Genomic DNA, 15,000 nt, shown 5'->3' on the forward strand with positions numbered 1-15,000 from the left:
GGAGGGCAGTTAGGGGCGATCAGGCCAGCAGGGGAGGGCAGTTGGGGGTGATCAGGCCGGCAGGGGAGGGCAGTTGGGGGCGATCAGGCCGGCAGGGGAGGGCGGTTAGGGGCGATCAGGCCGGCAGGGGAGGGCAGTTAGGGGCGATCAGGCCGGCAGGGGAGAGCAGTTAGGGGCGATCAGGCCTGCAGGGGAGGGCAGTTGGGGGCGATCAGGCCGGCAGGGGAGGGGAGTTGGGGGCAATCAGGCCGGCTGGGGAGAGCAGTTAGGGGCAACCAGGCCAGCAGGGGAGAGCAGTTAGGGGTGATCAGGCCTGCGCGATCAGGCCTAAACCGGCAGTCAGACATCCCCAGAGGGGTCCTGGATTGGAGAGGGTGCAGGCTGGGCTTAGGGGACCCCCCTCCCCATGCACGAATTTCATGCACCGGGCCTCTAATCTGAAAATAAAATTTAAAAAATCAGTGGAAAAAATATTCTTGAGTGAGATATTAAAAAAAAAAAAAGAAGAATCTGAAGGGAGAATGCTCAGAGCATGAGTCATGCCCGTCACCCGGTGGGTGGGGCCCTGGCCTCGCCCTGGGGTGACTCACGGCCTGTTTTCCTCACATCTGGAGTTTGGAGGGGCCGCCTGGAAACGGGGGGACCATCTGGGCTCCGGCTCACAAGTTTAGGGGGACGCCCCGGGGTGGCAGGTTCTGCAGCTGGAAGGTTTCACGTCTGTGTCCCTGGGGCACCCGTGGGCCCATCGCCCGTGACCTCAGGGGGTCCCGGTGCCCAGCTTGGAGCTGCCAGACCAGTTCTCCCACGTCGGTGACAAGGAGCTCAGGGAAAGGTCAACAGGTGTGGTTGTCTCGAGAATCCTCTCTCTCTCTCTCTCTGTCTCTCTCTCCTCCTTCCTTCCTTCCTTCCTTCCTTCCTTCCTTCCTTCCTTCCTTCCTTCCTTCCTTCCTTCCTTCCTTCTTTCTTTCATTCATTTTTTTTTTACATTAAGGGATAGCTGCCCTAGCTGGTTGGGCTCAGTAGATAGAGCATCAGCCTGTAGACTGAAGGGTCCTGGGTTCGAATCCCGTCAAGGGCACAGGCCTGGGTTGCGGGCTCCAACCCCAGTGGGGGCCGTGCGGGAGGCGGCCAGTCCGTGATTCTCTCTCATCGTGGATATTTTTCTCTCTTCTCTCTCTCTCTCCCTTCCTTGCTGTTTTCAAAACAAGAATATAATCTATAATAATAAACGCATATCATGCTAATTAGACCGGACGTCCTTCCGTACAACCTTCTGGACGAAACCGGGGCTGCGAGGGTTGAGGAAAGCCACTACGGGTGCGAGGGTCAAGTCTCTTGCATGAATTTTTGTACATTGAGCCTCTAGTAAGTAAATAAATGGATCGTTACCTTTAAAAAATCTATCTATCTATCTCTATCTATCTATCTATCTATATCTATCTATCTATCTATATCTATATCTATCATATCTATCGGATCTATATCTTATATCTATATCTATCTATATCTATAAATCGATATCGATAATCTATAGCCTATAAGCTATATCTAATCTATATCTATAGATAAATCTATATCTATATCTACATCAGCTATATCTATATCTATATCAAACTATATCTATCTATATCATCTATATCTATCTATATCTATCTATCTATATCTATATCTATATCTATATCCATATCTATATCTATCATCTATACATCTATACCTATATCTATATCTATATCTATATCTATAGCTATATCTATATCTATATCATCTATATCTATATCTATATCATCTATATCTGTATATCTCTATCTCTATCTCTATCTCTATCTCTATCTCTCTATCTATATCTCATCTATAATTATCTATATCTATATCTATATCTATATCTATATCTATATCTATATCTATATCTATCTATATCTATATCTATATCTATATCTATATCTATATCTATATCTATATCTATATCTATATCTATATCTATATCTATATCTATATCTATATCTATATCTATCATCTATATCTATATATCCTAGAGGCCTGGTGCACAAACTCATGCACTGGTGCGGTCCGGCCATCTCGCCCTGATGGGGGACGATAGGGGTCAGGGCCGGCTGGTGGGAAGGTCCGCGGGAGGGTGCAGGGCGGGCCGATCGGGCCTGGACCGGTCAGCCGGCCGCCGCAGTGCATGTCATAGCAACCGGTCATTCTGCCATTGGGTCGCTGGGCTTTTATCTATATCGACTAGAGGCCTGGTCCAGGGACTCATGCACGGGTGGGGTCCCTCGTCCTGGCCAGTGCCCTCTCGCACTCCGGGACCCCTCGGGGGATGTCGGAGACGAGGGTTTGGGGTGCGGGTGAAACGGATTCGGGTCCGACAGCCCCCCAGCAGCAACCTAAGCCACGGCTGGTTTCACCAGGAATCACACTCCCTCCTTTACTGGTCAGAGCGTCTGCTCCCTGGTGGTCATTGCATGTCATAGCTACCGGGCGAACGGTTTGACGGTCGGATGGTCGGACGGTCGGACGGTCGGACTGTCGCTTAGGTTTTTATAAATATACTAGAGGCCCCGGTGCACGAATTTGTGCACCAGTGGGGTTCCACGATAGGGGCCGGGGAGGGACCTGGGAGGGCTCCAGGGCGTGTCTGGCCCGTCTCGCTCAGTCCCGATCGGCCGGACCCCAGCAGCAAGCTCACCTACTGGTCAGAGCGTCTGCCCCCTGGTGGTCAGTGCATGTCATAGCCACTGGTCGACCCGTCGGCTGTCTGCCCCCTGGTGGTCAGTGCACGTCATAGCGACTGGTCGACCAGTTGACTGTCTGCCCCCTGGTGGTCAGTGCACATCATAGCGACTGGACGACCAGTTGACTGCCCCCTGGTGGTCAGTGCACGTCATAGTGACTGGTCGACCAGTTGACTGTCTGCCCCCTGGTGGTCAGTGCACGTCATAGCGACTGGTCGACCCGTCGGCTGTCTGCCCCCTGGTGGTCAGTGCACGTCATAGTGACTGGTCGACCAGTTGACTGTCTGCCCCCTGGTGGTCAGTGCACGTCATAGCGACTGGTCGACCAGTCGACTGATTGCCCCTGGTGGTCAGTGCACGTCATAGCGACTGGTCGACCAGTCGACTGATTGCCCCTGGTGGTCAGTGCACGTCATAGCGACTGGTCGACCAGTCGACTGATTGCCCCTGGTGGTCAGTGCACGTCATAGCGACTGGTCGACCAGTCGACTGATTGCCCCTGGTGGTCAGTGCACGTCATAGCGACTGGTCGACCAGTCGACTGATTGCCCCTGGTGGTCAGTGCACGTCATAGCGACTGGTCGACCAGTCGACTGATTGCCCCTGGTGGTCAGTGCACGTCATAGCGACTGGTCGAACAGTTGACTCTCTGCCCCCTGGTGGTCAGTGCACGTCACAGCGACTGGTCGAACAGTTGACTCTCTGCCCCCTGGTGGTCAGTGCACGTCATGGCGACTGGTCGAACAGTTGACTCTCTGCCCCATGGTGGTCAGTGCACGTCATAGCGACTGGTCGAACAGTTGACTCTCTGCCCCCTGGTGGTCAGTGCACGTCATGGCGACTGGTTGACCAGTTGACTTTCTGCCCCCTGGTGGTCAGTGCACGTCATGGCGACTGGTCGACCAGTTGACTGATTGCCCCTGGTGGTCAGTGCACGTCATAGCGACTGGTCGACCTGTCGACTGTCTGCCCCCTGGTGGTCCGTGCACGTAATAGCGAGCAATTGAGCGGCCTTAGCATGTCATTTGCATATTACGCTCTGATTGGTTGAACTGGACACTTAGCATTTTAGGCTTTTATTCTATAGCATATTTAGAATATATTTTTATTGAGGTCAGAGGGGAAGGGAGAGGGAGAGAGACAGAGAAACATCCATCATGGACCGGCTGCCTCCTGCATGCCTCCTACTGGTTGGGGATGGATCCCGCAACCCGGGCCTGTGCCCTTGACCGGGAATCGAACCCAGGACCTCCTGGTTCGTAGGTCGAGGCTCAACCACGGAGCCCCACCAGCCGGGGTGTTCCTCACCCACTTCCACAGACCAGCCTTTTTAGGGCGACGTATGCCCCACTATTTTTACTTCTGCGAAATCCATCGATTGTTCGCTATAAACACGGACATTCCTTTTAGGGGTTCAAGTGGCTATTTAGAAGGAGACGAGGCGTCACAACACATTCCTGTGTTTCCCAAAACTTCAAAATAACCCCCCCACACACCTCACACAATCTAGTTTCCTTTAAAAAAAAAATTTTTTTTTTAAATTCTTTTCTTCCTTCCCAAGCCTGGTTTGCTTTTTTTCCTGATTTCTTACAGGACTCTCTTTCTTTCAGGCGATTTCGACTTAGCGGATGCCTTTGATGGTGAGTCACATGGGCAGCATTGCATTTCTATTTTGTTCCTGTGACCGTTGGTACTAGTAGACTCTTTACGACGTGGAGGTGGAAGAATCCATTGCTATTTTTTTTTAATATATTTTTATTGATTTCAGGGAGGAAGGGAGAGGGAGAGAGAGAAACATCCATGATGAGAGAGAATCATGGACCGGCCGCCTCCTGCACGCCCCCTACTGGTTGGGAATGGAGCCCACAACCCCGGACATCTGCCCTTGGCCGGGAATCGAACCCGGGACCCTTCAGTCTGCAGGCCGACGCTCTATCCACTGAGCCACACCAGCTAGGCCTCATTTTTATTAAAAAAATATTTTTATTGATTTTTGGAGGGGGAGAGAGAGAGAGAGAGAGAGAGAGGATGCTGGTGATGAGAGAGAATCATGCATCGGCCGCCTCCTGCAGGCCCCCTCCTGGGAATCGAGCCCGCAACCCCGGGCAGGTGCCCTGGACCGGGATTCGAACCCATAACCCTTTGGTGGCCGGGACAACATTGCAACTGGCTGAGCTACCCAGCCAGGGCCGCACCTGTTGAAATGAGCACATAGAATGTTTTGAGTATATATTTTCATTTTATTTTATTTTATTTTTATTTTTAAATGGAGCCTGGTTGAGAGGTGACCCTGTTTCACTGACCGTGGAATGTCTTTTCTCTGCAGACGGCCCCAAGAAGCCCACACCTACGCCAAAGAAACCCAGTTCTGGTGAGAAGCAGATGTTCTTGGGGTGCCAGAGAGGGAGGGGAAAACCATTGTGGGTCCCTGTCCTCGGCCCCAGAGCTGGGAGAGGCGGAGACAAGTGTGAAGACATTGGATTCGGGGGGCTGTGGATACAGACCAGTCCTGCCTGTGCATCGCCTGGTGCCGTCCAATGATTCTCCTAAAAAAAGGATGGTGATGATTCTAGGAGATACAATTGGGTCCTGTGGACAGTCTTTCTGGCTTTCCTGGCTTTTATTAAAAAAAAACAAACAAACACATATTTTTATTGATTTCAGAGAGAGAGAGAGAGATAAACATCGATGATGAATGAGAATCCTGGATCGGCTGCCTCCTGCACGCCCCCTACTGGTTGGGGATCGAGCCTGCAACCCGGGCCTGTGCCCTTGACCGGGAATCGAACCCAGGACCCTTCAGTCCGCAGGCGGACGCTCTAGCCACTGAGCCACACCAGCCAGGGCTAATTGACTATTTAAAAAAAAATTTTTTTTTTTATTGATTTCAGAGAGCAAGGGAGAGGGAGAGAGACATCAAAGATGAGAATCATGGATCGGCCGCCTCCTGCACGCCCCCTACTGGTTGGGGATCGAACCCACACCCTGGGCATGTGCCCTTGGTTGGATTCGAACCCGGGACCCTGCAGTCTGCAAGGCCGACGCTCTAGCCACTGAGCCACACCAGCTAAGGCTCTTGGTTCTTTTTTCATCGGAGGGATGCATGATGGGAAAATTGACTGGGGAAGTGGGTGTTTCCGTGGAGATCCTGGTCAAGAAAGTTATGTAGCGATTTGGAGATGCAGCGTTTTCTCCAATGAAAGATATTTTTTTCCTTTGATTTCGCCCCGGCCCCTGAACTTGGGTATTAAAAGCTATTTCTCCCTTTTTAGGTGATGACTTAAGTTTAGAAGATGCCCTGGGTGGTGGGGGACACAGTAAGTACCTTTGTTTTTCTTATTTTTTTAAATTTATTTCTATATAGATTTTTATTGGTTTCGGAGAGGAAAAGAGAGGGAGAGAGAGAGAGAGAGAGAAACATCCATGAGGAGAGAGAATCACGGATCGGCCGCCCCCTGCACGCCCCCTACTGGGGATCCAGCCCACAATCCGGGCATGTGCCCTTGACCGGGAATCGAACCCAGGACCCTGCAGTCCCCAGGCCGATGCTCTATCCACTTAGCCAAAACGGCGAGAGCTATTTCTTCGTTTCTATTGGAGACACGTGAACTTCACTATTGCGGGCGGTAGACGGTGGAAAGCAACCCTCAGGTGGTTGATGGTCTATGGCCATTTGCATATTTATAGCGGGCCATACAAAAGTGTCCACTTAAAAAGAAAATTAGCCTGCCAGCACCATTTATAAGAGCTAAGATCAGGAGACCAGCCCAGGTGCCCATCCGTAGACGAGTGGATAAAAAAGCTTTGGGGTAGGTACACCGTGGAGTAGTATGCAGCCCTGAAAAAGGTAGGATCTCTCACCCTTTGCTTTGGGACCACATGGAGGGACCTGGAGAGCATGATGCTGAGGGAAATAAGCCAGTCGGAGAAAGACATATACCCCATGATCTCACTCCTACCTGGAAGCTAATGAACCGAATAAACTGATGAACAAAATATATCCAGAGACATGGGAGCATGGAACAGAGTGTGGAATCTCAGAGGGAAGGCAGGACAGGATGGGTGGGCGGGAGGTAGTTAACCAGGGACCTTGTATGCATTGATGCGTCACCCACGGACACAGACCATAGGGGGGTGAGGGCCTAGGGTAGGAGGTGGGGGTGGGGGCAGAATGGAGGGGTCAGTGGAGGAATCATGGGGGACCTATCTAATACTGTCAACAATAAGGAATTATTTATTTATTCATGTATTTTTTATTTTTTCAAGAGAAACGATTTTAGGTATAAAAATATTACACACAACCGACATCAATATTTCAAGGAAAAAGATTTTAAATCCCATATAATAAAAGGCAAATATGCAAATGGACCAAACGGTGGAATGACCGGTCGCTACGATGGGCACTGACCACCAGGGGGCAGATGTTCAACGCATGAGCTGCCCCCTGGTGGTCAGTGTGCTCCCACAGGGGGAGAGCTGCTCAGCCAGAAGCTGGGATCACGGCTGGAAAGTGCACTGGCGGTAGCGGGAGCCTCTCCCACCTCCTCAGCAGTCGGACATCCCCCGAGGGCTCCTGGACTGTGAGAGGGTGCAGGCCGGGCTCAGGGACACCCCACACACACCCCGAGTGCATGAATTTCAGTGCACCAGGCCTCTAGTCTAATAATATTACCACAACTGTACTTACCTAGTATGATATCACAAACGTTGTAGGAAATAAAGAATTATTTTTTTAAAAAAATTAGCCTGTTATATTGGGTCGAACATTGAGTGAACTCACCCCCAAAGTGTTGGCAAGGTCAGACGACTTCATGGGCCTTCTTTGGCTCACAGATGGGGAGTTCCCCACCCCCAGTCTACGGTTTTCCCCACCCAGGCCCAGGGTATGCCTGGTAAACCGTTTATCGGCAAATGCGTGCTTCGCGCACTTCTTTCCTGGAAATTTCTCCTGATCGCAATTCTGCTCTTTGGCCAACAGGTGACCCAGGAATTCCTGCTCCCCCGAGACCCAAACCGAATCCGAACCCAAAGCAGCCAGAAACCTCAGGTAAGACCCTAACGTGCTTCCTGTCCAATCTGTATGTTTTTTCTTTTTTGGTGTTTTTTTGTGTGTTTTTTTTTTTCTACAGGAAACTGATTTTTTTCCACGTCATCTGAGAAGGGGGTGAATTCAGATTTGCATGTGCTGACTGGTCTTCTCTGTTCAGGGAAATTCCAAATTTCCAGCAGGGGGAGACACTTTTCAAAAGGATACTTTTGGTTTTATTTGCATGTGATTTTTTTTTTCTAATTTGCATTTTTATGGATGTCAGAGAGGAAGGGAGAGGGAGAGGGAGACAGGAACATCTGTGATGAGAGAGATTCATGGATCGGCTGCCTCCTGCACGCCCCCTACTGGGGATCGGGAGTTCAACCCAGGCATGTGCCCTTGACCAGAATCGAACCCAGGACCCTTCGGTCCACAGGCCGACGCTCTATCCGCTAGGGCCTTTATTTTTGCTTAAATTTTCGGGGAGCCAGTCCCTTCACTCCATCCAATACCTGCCCCTCCAAGGCCTTCACTGCACTATCGTTTGTGTCCACAATTAACAGTATTATTATTATTAAAGGAGTTTTCTGTATTCTTTTAATATATTTTATTGATTTCCGAGAAGAAGGGAGAGGGAAAGAGAGAGAGAAATATAAATAATGACAAGAGAATCGTGGATCGGCTGCCTCCTGCACGCCCCCTACTGGGGATCAAGCCCACCACTTGGACCTGTGCCCTTGACTGGGAATCGAACCCGGGACCCTTCAGTCTGCAGGCTAATGCTCTATCCACTGAGCCACACTGGCTAGGGCATATATATATATATATATTTAAATATATCTTTATTGATTTCAGAGAGGAAGGGAGAGAGAGAGGGAGAGAGAAACATCCATAATGAGACAGAATCATGGACCGGCTGCCTCCCTCACGCCCCCTACTGGGCATGGAGCCCGCAACCCGGGCCTGTGCCCTTGACCGGGAATCGAACCCGGGACCTCCTGGTTCATAGGTCGATGCTCAACCACTGAGCCACACAGGCCGGACATTAACAGTATTTTTTCTTTTGAATTGTTCATGACTACAAATGGATTTGCAAAATGCTGACCCATTTGCCAAATGGAACGTGTTTTCCTTGGGGATTCAGTTATGTAAATTCTTTTCTCATTTATTTATTTTTTTTCCCCTTTAAATGCGTTTCTCAACGGCGTTGCTGCCCTGTTTCTGTTTATTTCTGGGGCTACGTTTTAGGTCCATCTGTTTTCTGATCATTTCTGTAACGAAGAAAATTGCTTTTACAGGCTTTTGTTTTTTTTAAAAAAATAGACACTTAACTATGAACAGCCTTTTAAGGTTTAACGGGTTCTCTTCGCGGGTTAGCTTTTCTAAGAAGATGATCATAGGATGGGGCCATGAATTTTTTTAACAATATATATATATATATATTTTTTTTAAAATATGGATTTCCGGGAGGAAAAAAGAGGGAGAGAGATGGAAACATCCCCGATGAGAGAGACTCACGGATCGGCCGCCTCCTGCACGCCCCCCACTGGGAAGGTGTCAACAGTGCAGTTGCCCTTTTGTTTTATGTCTTTTAACGCGTGAATCTGAAGGTTTGCACTGAAGGAGGTTTTTATAGAAAACTAGAGGCCCGGTGCACGGAATCTGTGCAATGGGGAAAGGGTCCTCTCAGCCCGACCTGCACCCTCTCGCAATCCGGGACCACTGGCTCCTAACCACTCGCCTGCCTGTCTGATCGCCCCTAACCACTCATCTGCCTGCCTGTCTGATCGCCCCTAACCACTCGCCTGCCTGCCTTATTGCCCCTAACCACTCGCCTGCCTGCCTGATCGCCTCTAACCACTCACCTGCCTGCCTGATCACCCCTAACCACTCGCCTGCCTGCCTGATCACCCCTAACCACTCGCCTGCCTGCCTGATCACCCCTAACCACTCGCCTGCCTGCCTTATTGCCTCTAACCACTCACCTGCCTGCCTGATCGCCCCTAACCACTCACCTGCCTGCCTGATCACCCCTAACCACTCGCCTGCCTGCCTGATCACCCCTAACCACTCGCCTGCCTGCCTGATCGCCCCTAACCACTCACCTGCCTGCCTGATCACCCCTAACCACTCGCCTGCCTGTCTGATCGCCTCTAACCACTCACCTGCCTGCCTGATCGCCCCTAACCACTCGCCTGCCCGCCTGATCGCCCCTAACCACTCACCTGCCTGCCTGATCACCCCTAACCACTCTGCCTGCCTAATCACCCCTAACCACTCTGCCTGCCTGATCGCCCCTAACTGCTCCCCTGCGACCTGATGCCTCTAACTGCTCCCCTGCTGGCCTGATCGCCCCTAACCACTCGCCCGCCTGCCTGATCACCCCTAACCACTCTGCCTGCCTGCCTGATCGCCCCTAACCACTCGCCTGCCTGCCTGATCGCCCCTAACCACTCGCCTGCCTGTCTGATTGCCCCTAACCACTCTCCTGCCTGCCTGATCGCCCATAACCACTCACTGGGGGGCAGGGCCAGCTGGGACGAGGGGCCGTGGTCATTCTGGTTGTTCTGCCATTTTCATCACTGGGCTTCTATATATAGGATATACCTTTGGCCCAGCCAGTGTGGCTCAGTGTTTGAGCATCAACCTATGAACCAGGAGGTCCCGGGTTCGATTCCCGGTCAAGGGCACAGGCCCGGGTTGCAGGCTGGAACCCCAGTCGGGGGCGTGCAGGAGGCAGCCGGTCCACGATTCTCTCTCCTCATGGATATTTCTCTCTTCCTCTCCCTTCCTCTCTGAAATCAATAAAAATATCTTAAAAAAATTCTATATATATATATATATCTTTGCCTTCATGGAATCATCTCTAGTTGGTCAGGAAAGGTTTTCGTAAAAAGGTGGATTAAGTTTGGTGGGTGTCCGCTAGCTGCTGGTTTTGTCTGAGGAGCCGTTCCCAAATCCAGAGCCTTCCCGGGTGATGACTAAGGCGTCTGGGCTGGGCGTGGCGGACGTAGGCTTGGTCGTGGTGTCTCCGGGGCCACGCCGTCCGGGCCGATATCACCTGGGGGGATTGAGTTCTTCCTCAGGTCACACCCTAACCCAGAGGTCGGCCAACCCATTAGTCAACGGAGCCAAATATCACCAGGACGACGATTGAAATTTCTTTTTCCTTTTTTTTTTTTTTTTTTTGGCTGTGGCCCAATAGAACTTTGATGAACTGATCCCCCTGTATCCTTACATAATATTATACCACTCCCAAGTATATTTTAAAACTATTCAGCCATATGCTTCCATTTCTTTCCTCTCGTCGTTTGTGCTATTGCTGTCATAGTGTCATACATTTTACTTTTATGCGTCAGAACCTCCAAAATCCACTGCTATTATTTTTGCTTAAGGTCCATGATCTTTTTTTTTTAGATTTTTTTTTTTTTTAAAAATAAGAAAAAATAATTATTTTTTATTGATGCATGTATTTACAATTCCTCTTCGTATCTTTAATTCCATCTGCTATCGTTTTCTTCTGCCGCCTCAGTTGGCATGAGGATGGCTGGAGTCATTCCGGGCTGGTTAGACATGAAATCGCTTTGGGGAGCCGGATTTTTTTAAACTTAAACTCTATAGGCAGGTCCATTGCGATTCACTTCATGAGGGGGACGCCTCAGGCTTAGGAAGAGCCGCACTCAAGGGGCCAGAGAGCCGCCTGTGGCTCTCGAGCCGCACCTTGCAGGCCACGGCGCCCAACCTCACTCAGCCTTACGTCAGCTCATTCTCCTGGGTGGGGGGCGCACCATCCCCCAAAGATTCTATAAAATATGGGTTTGTTTCCCGTTTTGCGAACATCTTTTATTTTTATTTTTTATTTTTATTGATTTCAGAGAGAGGAAGGGAGAAGAGAGAGAGAGAAACGTCGATGATGAGAGAGAATCATGGACCGGCCGCCTCCTGCACGCCCCCTACTGGTTGGGGATGGAGCCCGCAACCCGGGCATATGCCCTTGACCGGGAATCGAACCCAGGACCCTTCAGTCTGCAGGCCGACGCTCTATCCACTGAGCTACACCAGCCAGGGCTCATCTTTTTTCTTTTTTTTCTTTTTAATATATATTTTTGTTGATTTCAGAGCGAGGAAGAGAGAGGGAGAGAGAGATAGGTGCATCATCGATGATGAGAAAGAATCATCGATCGGCCGCCTCCTGCACGGCCCCGACTGGGGATCGAACCCGCAACCCGGGCCTGTGCCCTTGGCCGGGAATCGAACCCTGACCTCCTGGTTCCTGGGTCCATGCTCAACTACTGAGGCATCCCGTTGGCCAGGAATGCAACCTGCTCTACCACTGAGCCACACTGGCCGGGGCTGTGTCATTGCATTTTTTTTTGGGGGGGGGGGAAGATGTCGACCGAAAATTCATGCCCGGGTGGGGTCCGCCCAGCCCTGTGTTGGTTTCTCATGGCGTTTCCTTCGGGCCAAGATATTGGGGGACTCACCCCCCCCCCGCCCCCCCCCCCCCCCCCCCCGAGAATGGCAATATGATAGATGACACTATTTTTTTTTCTTTTTTTCAGGTGGATTTTCAGATTCCGACCTCCTGGACGGGACCTCAGGGGGAGGTAGGCTTACTTATTCCTTTTGTCGCTTTTCTCCGTCAACAGGGGCCACCGGGGTTATCCAACTTCATTCCTTCCGGAAGGTTCCTTGAGAAGCGATTTGTCTGAAAATCGAATCGTCCCGCCTCTGCCCCCGACGTTAGGAATCACGTGAATGAAATGAATCCGTTCCAGACCCCAAAAATGGTCCCCTGTGTTTTAACCTTCCTTAGATACAGGACACGTCGAATGTACTGGTTTTTTTTTAAAAAAATTTAATTTTAATTTATTTATTTCATTTTTTAAAATATATTTTATTGATTTTTTTTTTACAGAGAGGAAGGGAGAGGGAGAGTTAGAAACATCGATCAGCTGCCTCCTGCACGCCCCCCACTGGGGATGTGCCCGCAACCAAGGTCCATGCCCTTGATCGGGATTCGAACCCGGGACCCTTCAGTCCGCAGGCCGACGCTCTAGCCACTGAGCCACACCGGTCAGGGCTCATTTTTATTTTTATAATAGTTTTATATTGATGTCAGAGAGGAAGGGAGAGGGAGAGGCAGAACTATCAATGAGGAGAGAGAATCACGGATCGGCTGCCTCCTGCACGCCCCCTGCTGGGGATCGAGCCCGCAACCCGGGCGCGTGCCCTTGACCGGGAATCGAACCCGGGACCTCCGGGTGCCCAGGCGGATTGGTGCCTAACCACTGAGCCACAGTGGCCAGGCGGGCTGCATTGTCTCTTCAGCCCCGAATCTGACCGATGCCGCGTGACTCGAACCTGGGACCTCCTGGTGCCTAACCACTGAGCCACACCGGCCGGGCGGGTTGCATTGTCTCTTCAGCCCCGAATCTGACCGATGCCGCGTGACTCGAACCCGGGACCTCCTGGTGCCCAGGCTGATCGGTGCCGAACCACTGAGCCACACTGGCCGGGCGGGTTGCATTGTCTCTTCAGCCTCGAATCTGACCAATGCCGCGTGACTCGAACCCGGGACCTCCGGGTGCCCAGGCTGACCGGTGCCTAACCACTGAGCCACACCGGCAGGGCGGGCTGCATTGTCCCTTCAGCCCCGAATCTGACCGATGCCACGTGACTCGAACCCGGGACCTCGTGGTGCCCAGGCCGATCGGTGTCTAACCACTGAGCCACACTGGCCGGGCGGGTTGCATTCTCTTCAGCCCCGAATCTGACCGATGCCGCGTGACTCGAACCCGGGACCTCCTGGTGCCCAGGCAGATCGGCGCCTAACCACTGAGCAACACCGGCCGGGCGGGCGGCATTGTCTCTTCAGCCCCGAATCTGACCGATGCCGCGTGACTCGAACCCGGGACCTCCTGGAGCCCAGGCCGATCGGCGCCTAACCACTGGGCAACACCGGCCGGGCGGGCTGCATTGTGTCTTCAGCCCCGAATCTGACCGATGCCGCGTGACTCGAACCCAGGACCTCCGGGTTCCCAGGCCGATCGGCGCCTAACCACTGAGCCACACCGGCCGGGCGGGCTGCATTGTGTCTGTCGCTGTCTTACAGCCGGAGCTGGAGGTGGAACTGGAGGTGCAGGTGGCGGCGGGGACGGGGACGGCGCCGGTGGGGGAGGCGGCAGCCCGCGGCATGAGGGCGACGGGCAGGGTACGTACCCCTGGTTTTCCCATTTTCTTTTCTTTTAAAATACGTTTTTTAAATTGAATTTTATTTTTTTTTATTTTATCGTGTTTTTTTTTTCTTTTTAAAATTCTCACCCGAGAATTTATTTTTTAGTATTTTATTTTTATTTATTTTGTTTGTTTTTATTTTTTTTGTTTCATTTATTTTGTTTTTTAATTTTAATATTTTTATTTATTTATTTTAGCATTTTATTTTCATTTGTTTTTGTGTATTCATTTTATTTCATTTTTTTGTTTTATTTATTTTGTTTTTCCACTGTTTTTTAGAGGGAGTGGAAGGGAGGGGGGGGAGAGAGAGAGAGAGATAGACACATCGATGGGTTGCCTCCTGCACCCCAATACTTTATTTATTTTTTAAAAATATATTTTATTGATTTTTTACAGAGAGGAAGGGAGAGGGATAGAGAGTTAGAAACATCGATGAGAGAGAAACATCGATCAGCCGCCTCCTGCGCGCCCCCCACTGGGGATGTGCCCGCAACCCAGGTCCATGCCCTTGACCGGGATTCGAACCCGGGACCCTTCAGTCCGCAGGCCGACGCTCTATCCACTGAGGCACAATGGCTAGGGCTGGATTTTATTTATTTTTAATTTTTTAAAAATAATGTACTTTTATTTAATTTTTATTTTTTTAATATATTTTTACTGGTTTCAGAGAGGAAGGGAGAGGGAGAGAGGTAGAAACATCGATGATGAGAGAGAATCATGGATCGGCTGCCTCCTGCACGCCCCCCACTGGGGACGGAGCCCACAACCCGGGCCTGTGCCCCTGACCGGGAATCGAACCCGGGACCCTTCAGTCCGCAGTGTGACGCTCTAACCACTGAGCCACACCAGGTAGCGCTGAACCTGTGTTTGGGGAATTTTAGTATTTTATTTTCATTTGTTTTGTTTTTTTAATGTTAATATTTTGATTTATTTTTTTTAGTATTTTATTTTTATTTATGATTTTTTTGTTTGTTTTATTTACTTTATTTTATT

At 50.6% G+C, this 15,000-nt stretch overlaps 1 protein-coding gene across 3 annotated transcripts in view; it reads left to right on the plus strand.

Annotated features, from left to right (window-relative positions):
• Positions 1-15,000, plus strand: part of CD99 (CD99 molecule (Xg blood group)) — a 31,666-nt gene that overhangs the window by 10,935 nt on the left and 5,731 nt on the right. For 2 of the 3 annotated variants that reach the window (XM_036311127.1, XM_036311125.1), the window contains exons 2-7: positions 4,352-4,381; positions 5,068-5,112; positions 6,014-6,058; positions 7,720-7,788; positions 12,333-12,377; positions 13,886-13,984. In XM_036311127.1, the coding sequence (XP_036167020.1) occupies positions 4,352-4,381; positions 5,068-5,112; positions 6,014-6,058; positions 7,720-7,788; positions 12,333-12,377; positions 13,886-13,984 (333 nt within the window). The remainder of the gene's footprint in view (positions 1-4,351; positions 4,382-5,067; positions 5,113-6,013; positions 6,059-7,719; positions 7,789-12,332; positions 12,378-13,885; positions 13,985-15,000) is intronic. The other variant, XM_036311126.1, reaches the window with a different exon arrangement.

Source organism: Myotis myotis, unplaced genomic scaffold (assembly GCF_014108235.1).
Source record: "Myotis myotis isolate mMyoMyo1 unplaced genomic scaffold, mMyoMyo1.p scaffold_m19_p_50, whole genome shotgun sequence".
NCBI classification, from domain to species: Eukaryota; Metazoa; Chordata; class Mammalia; order Chiroptera; family Vespertilionidae; genus Myotis; species Myotis myotis.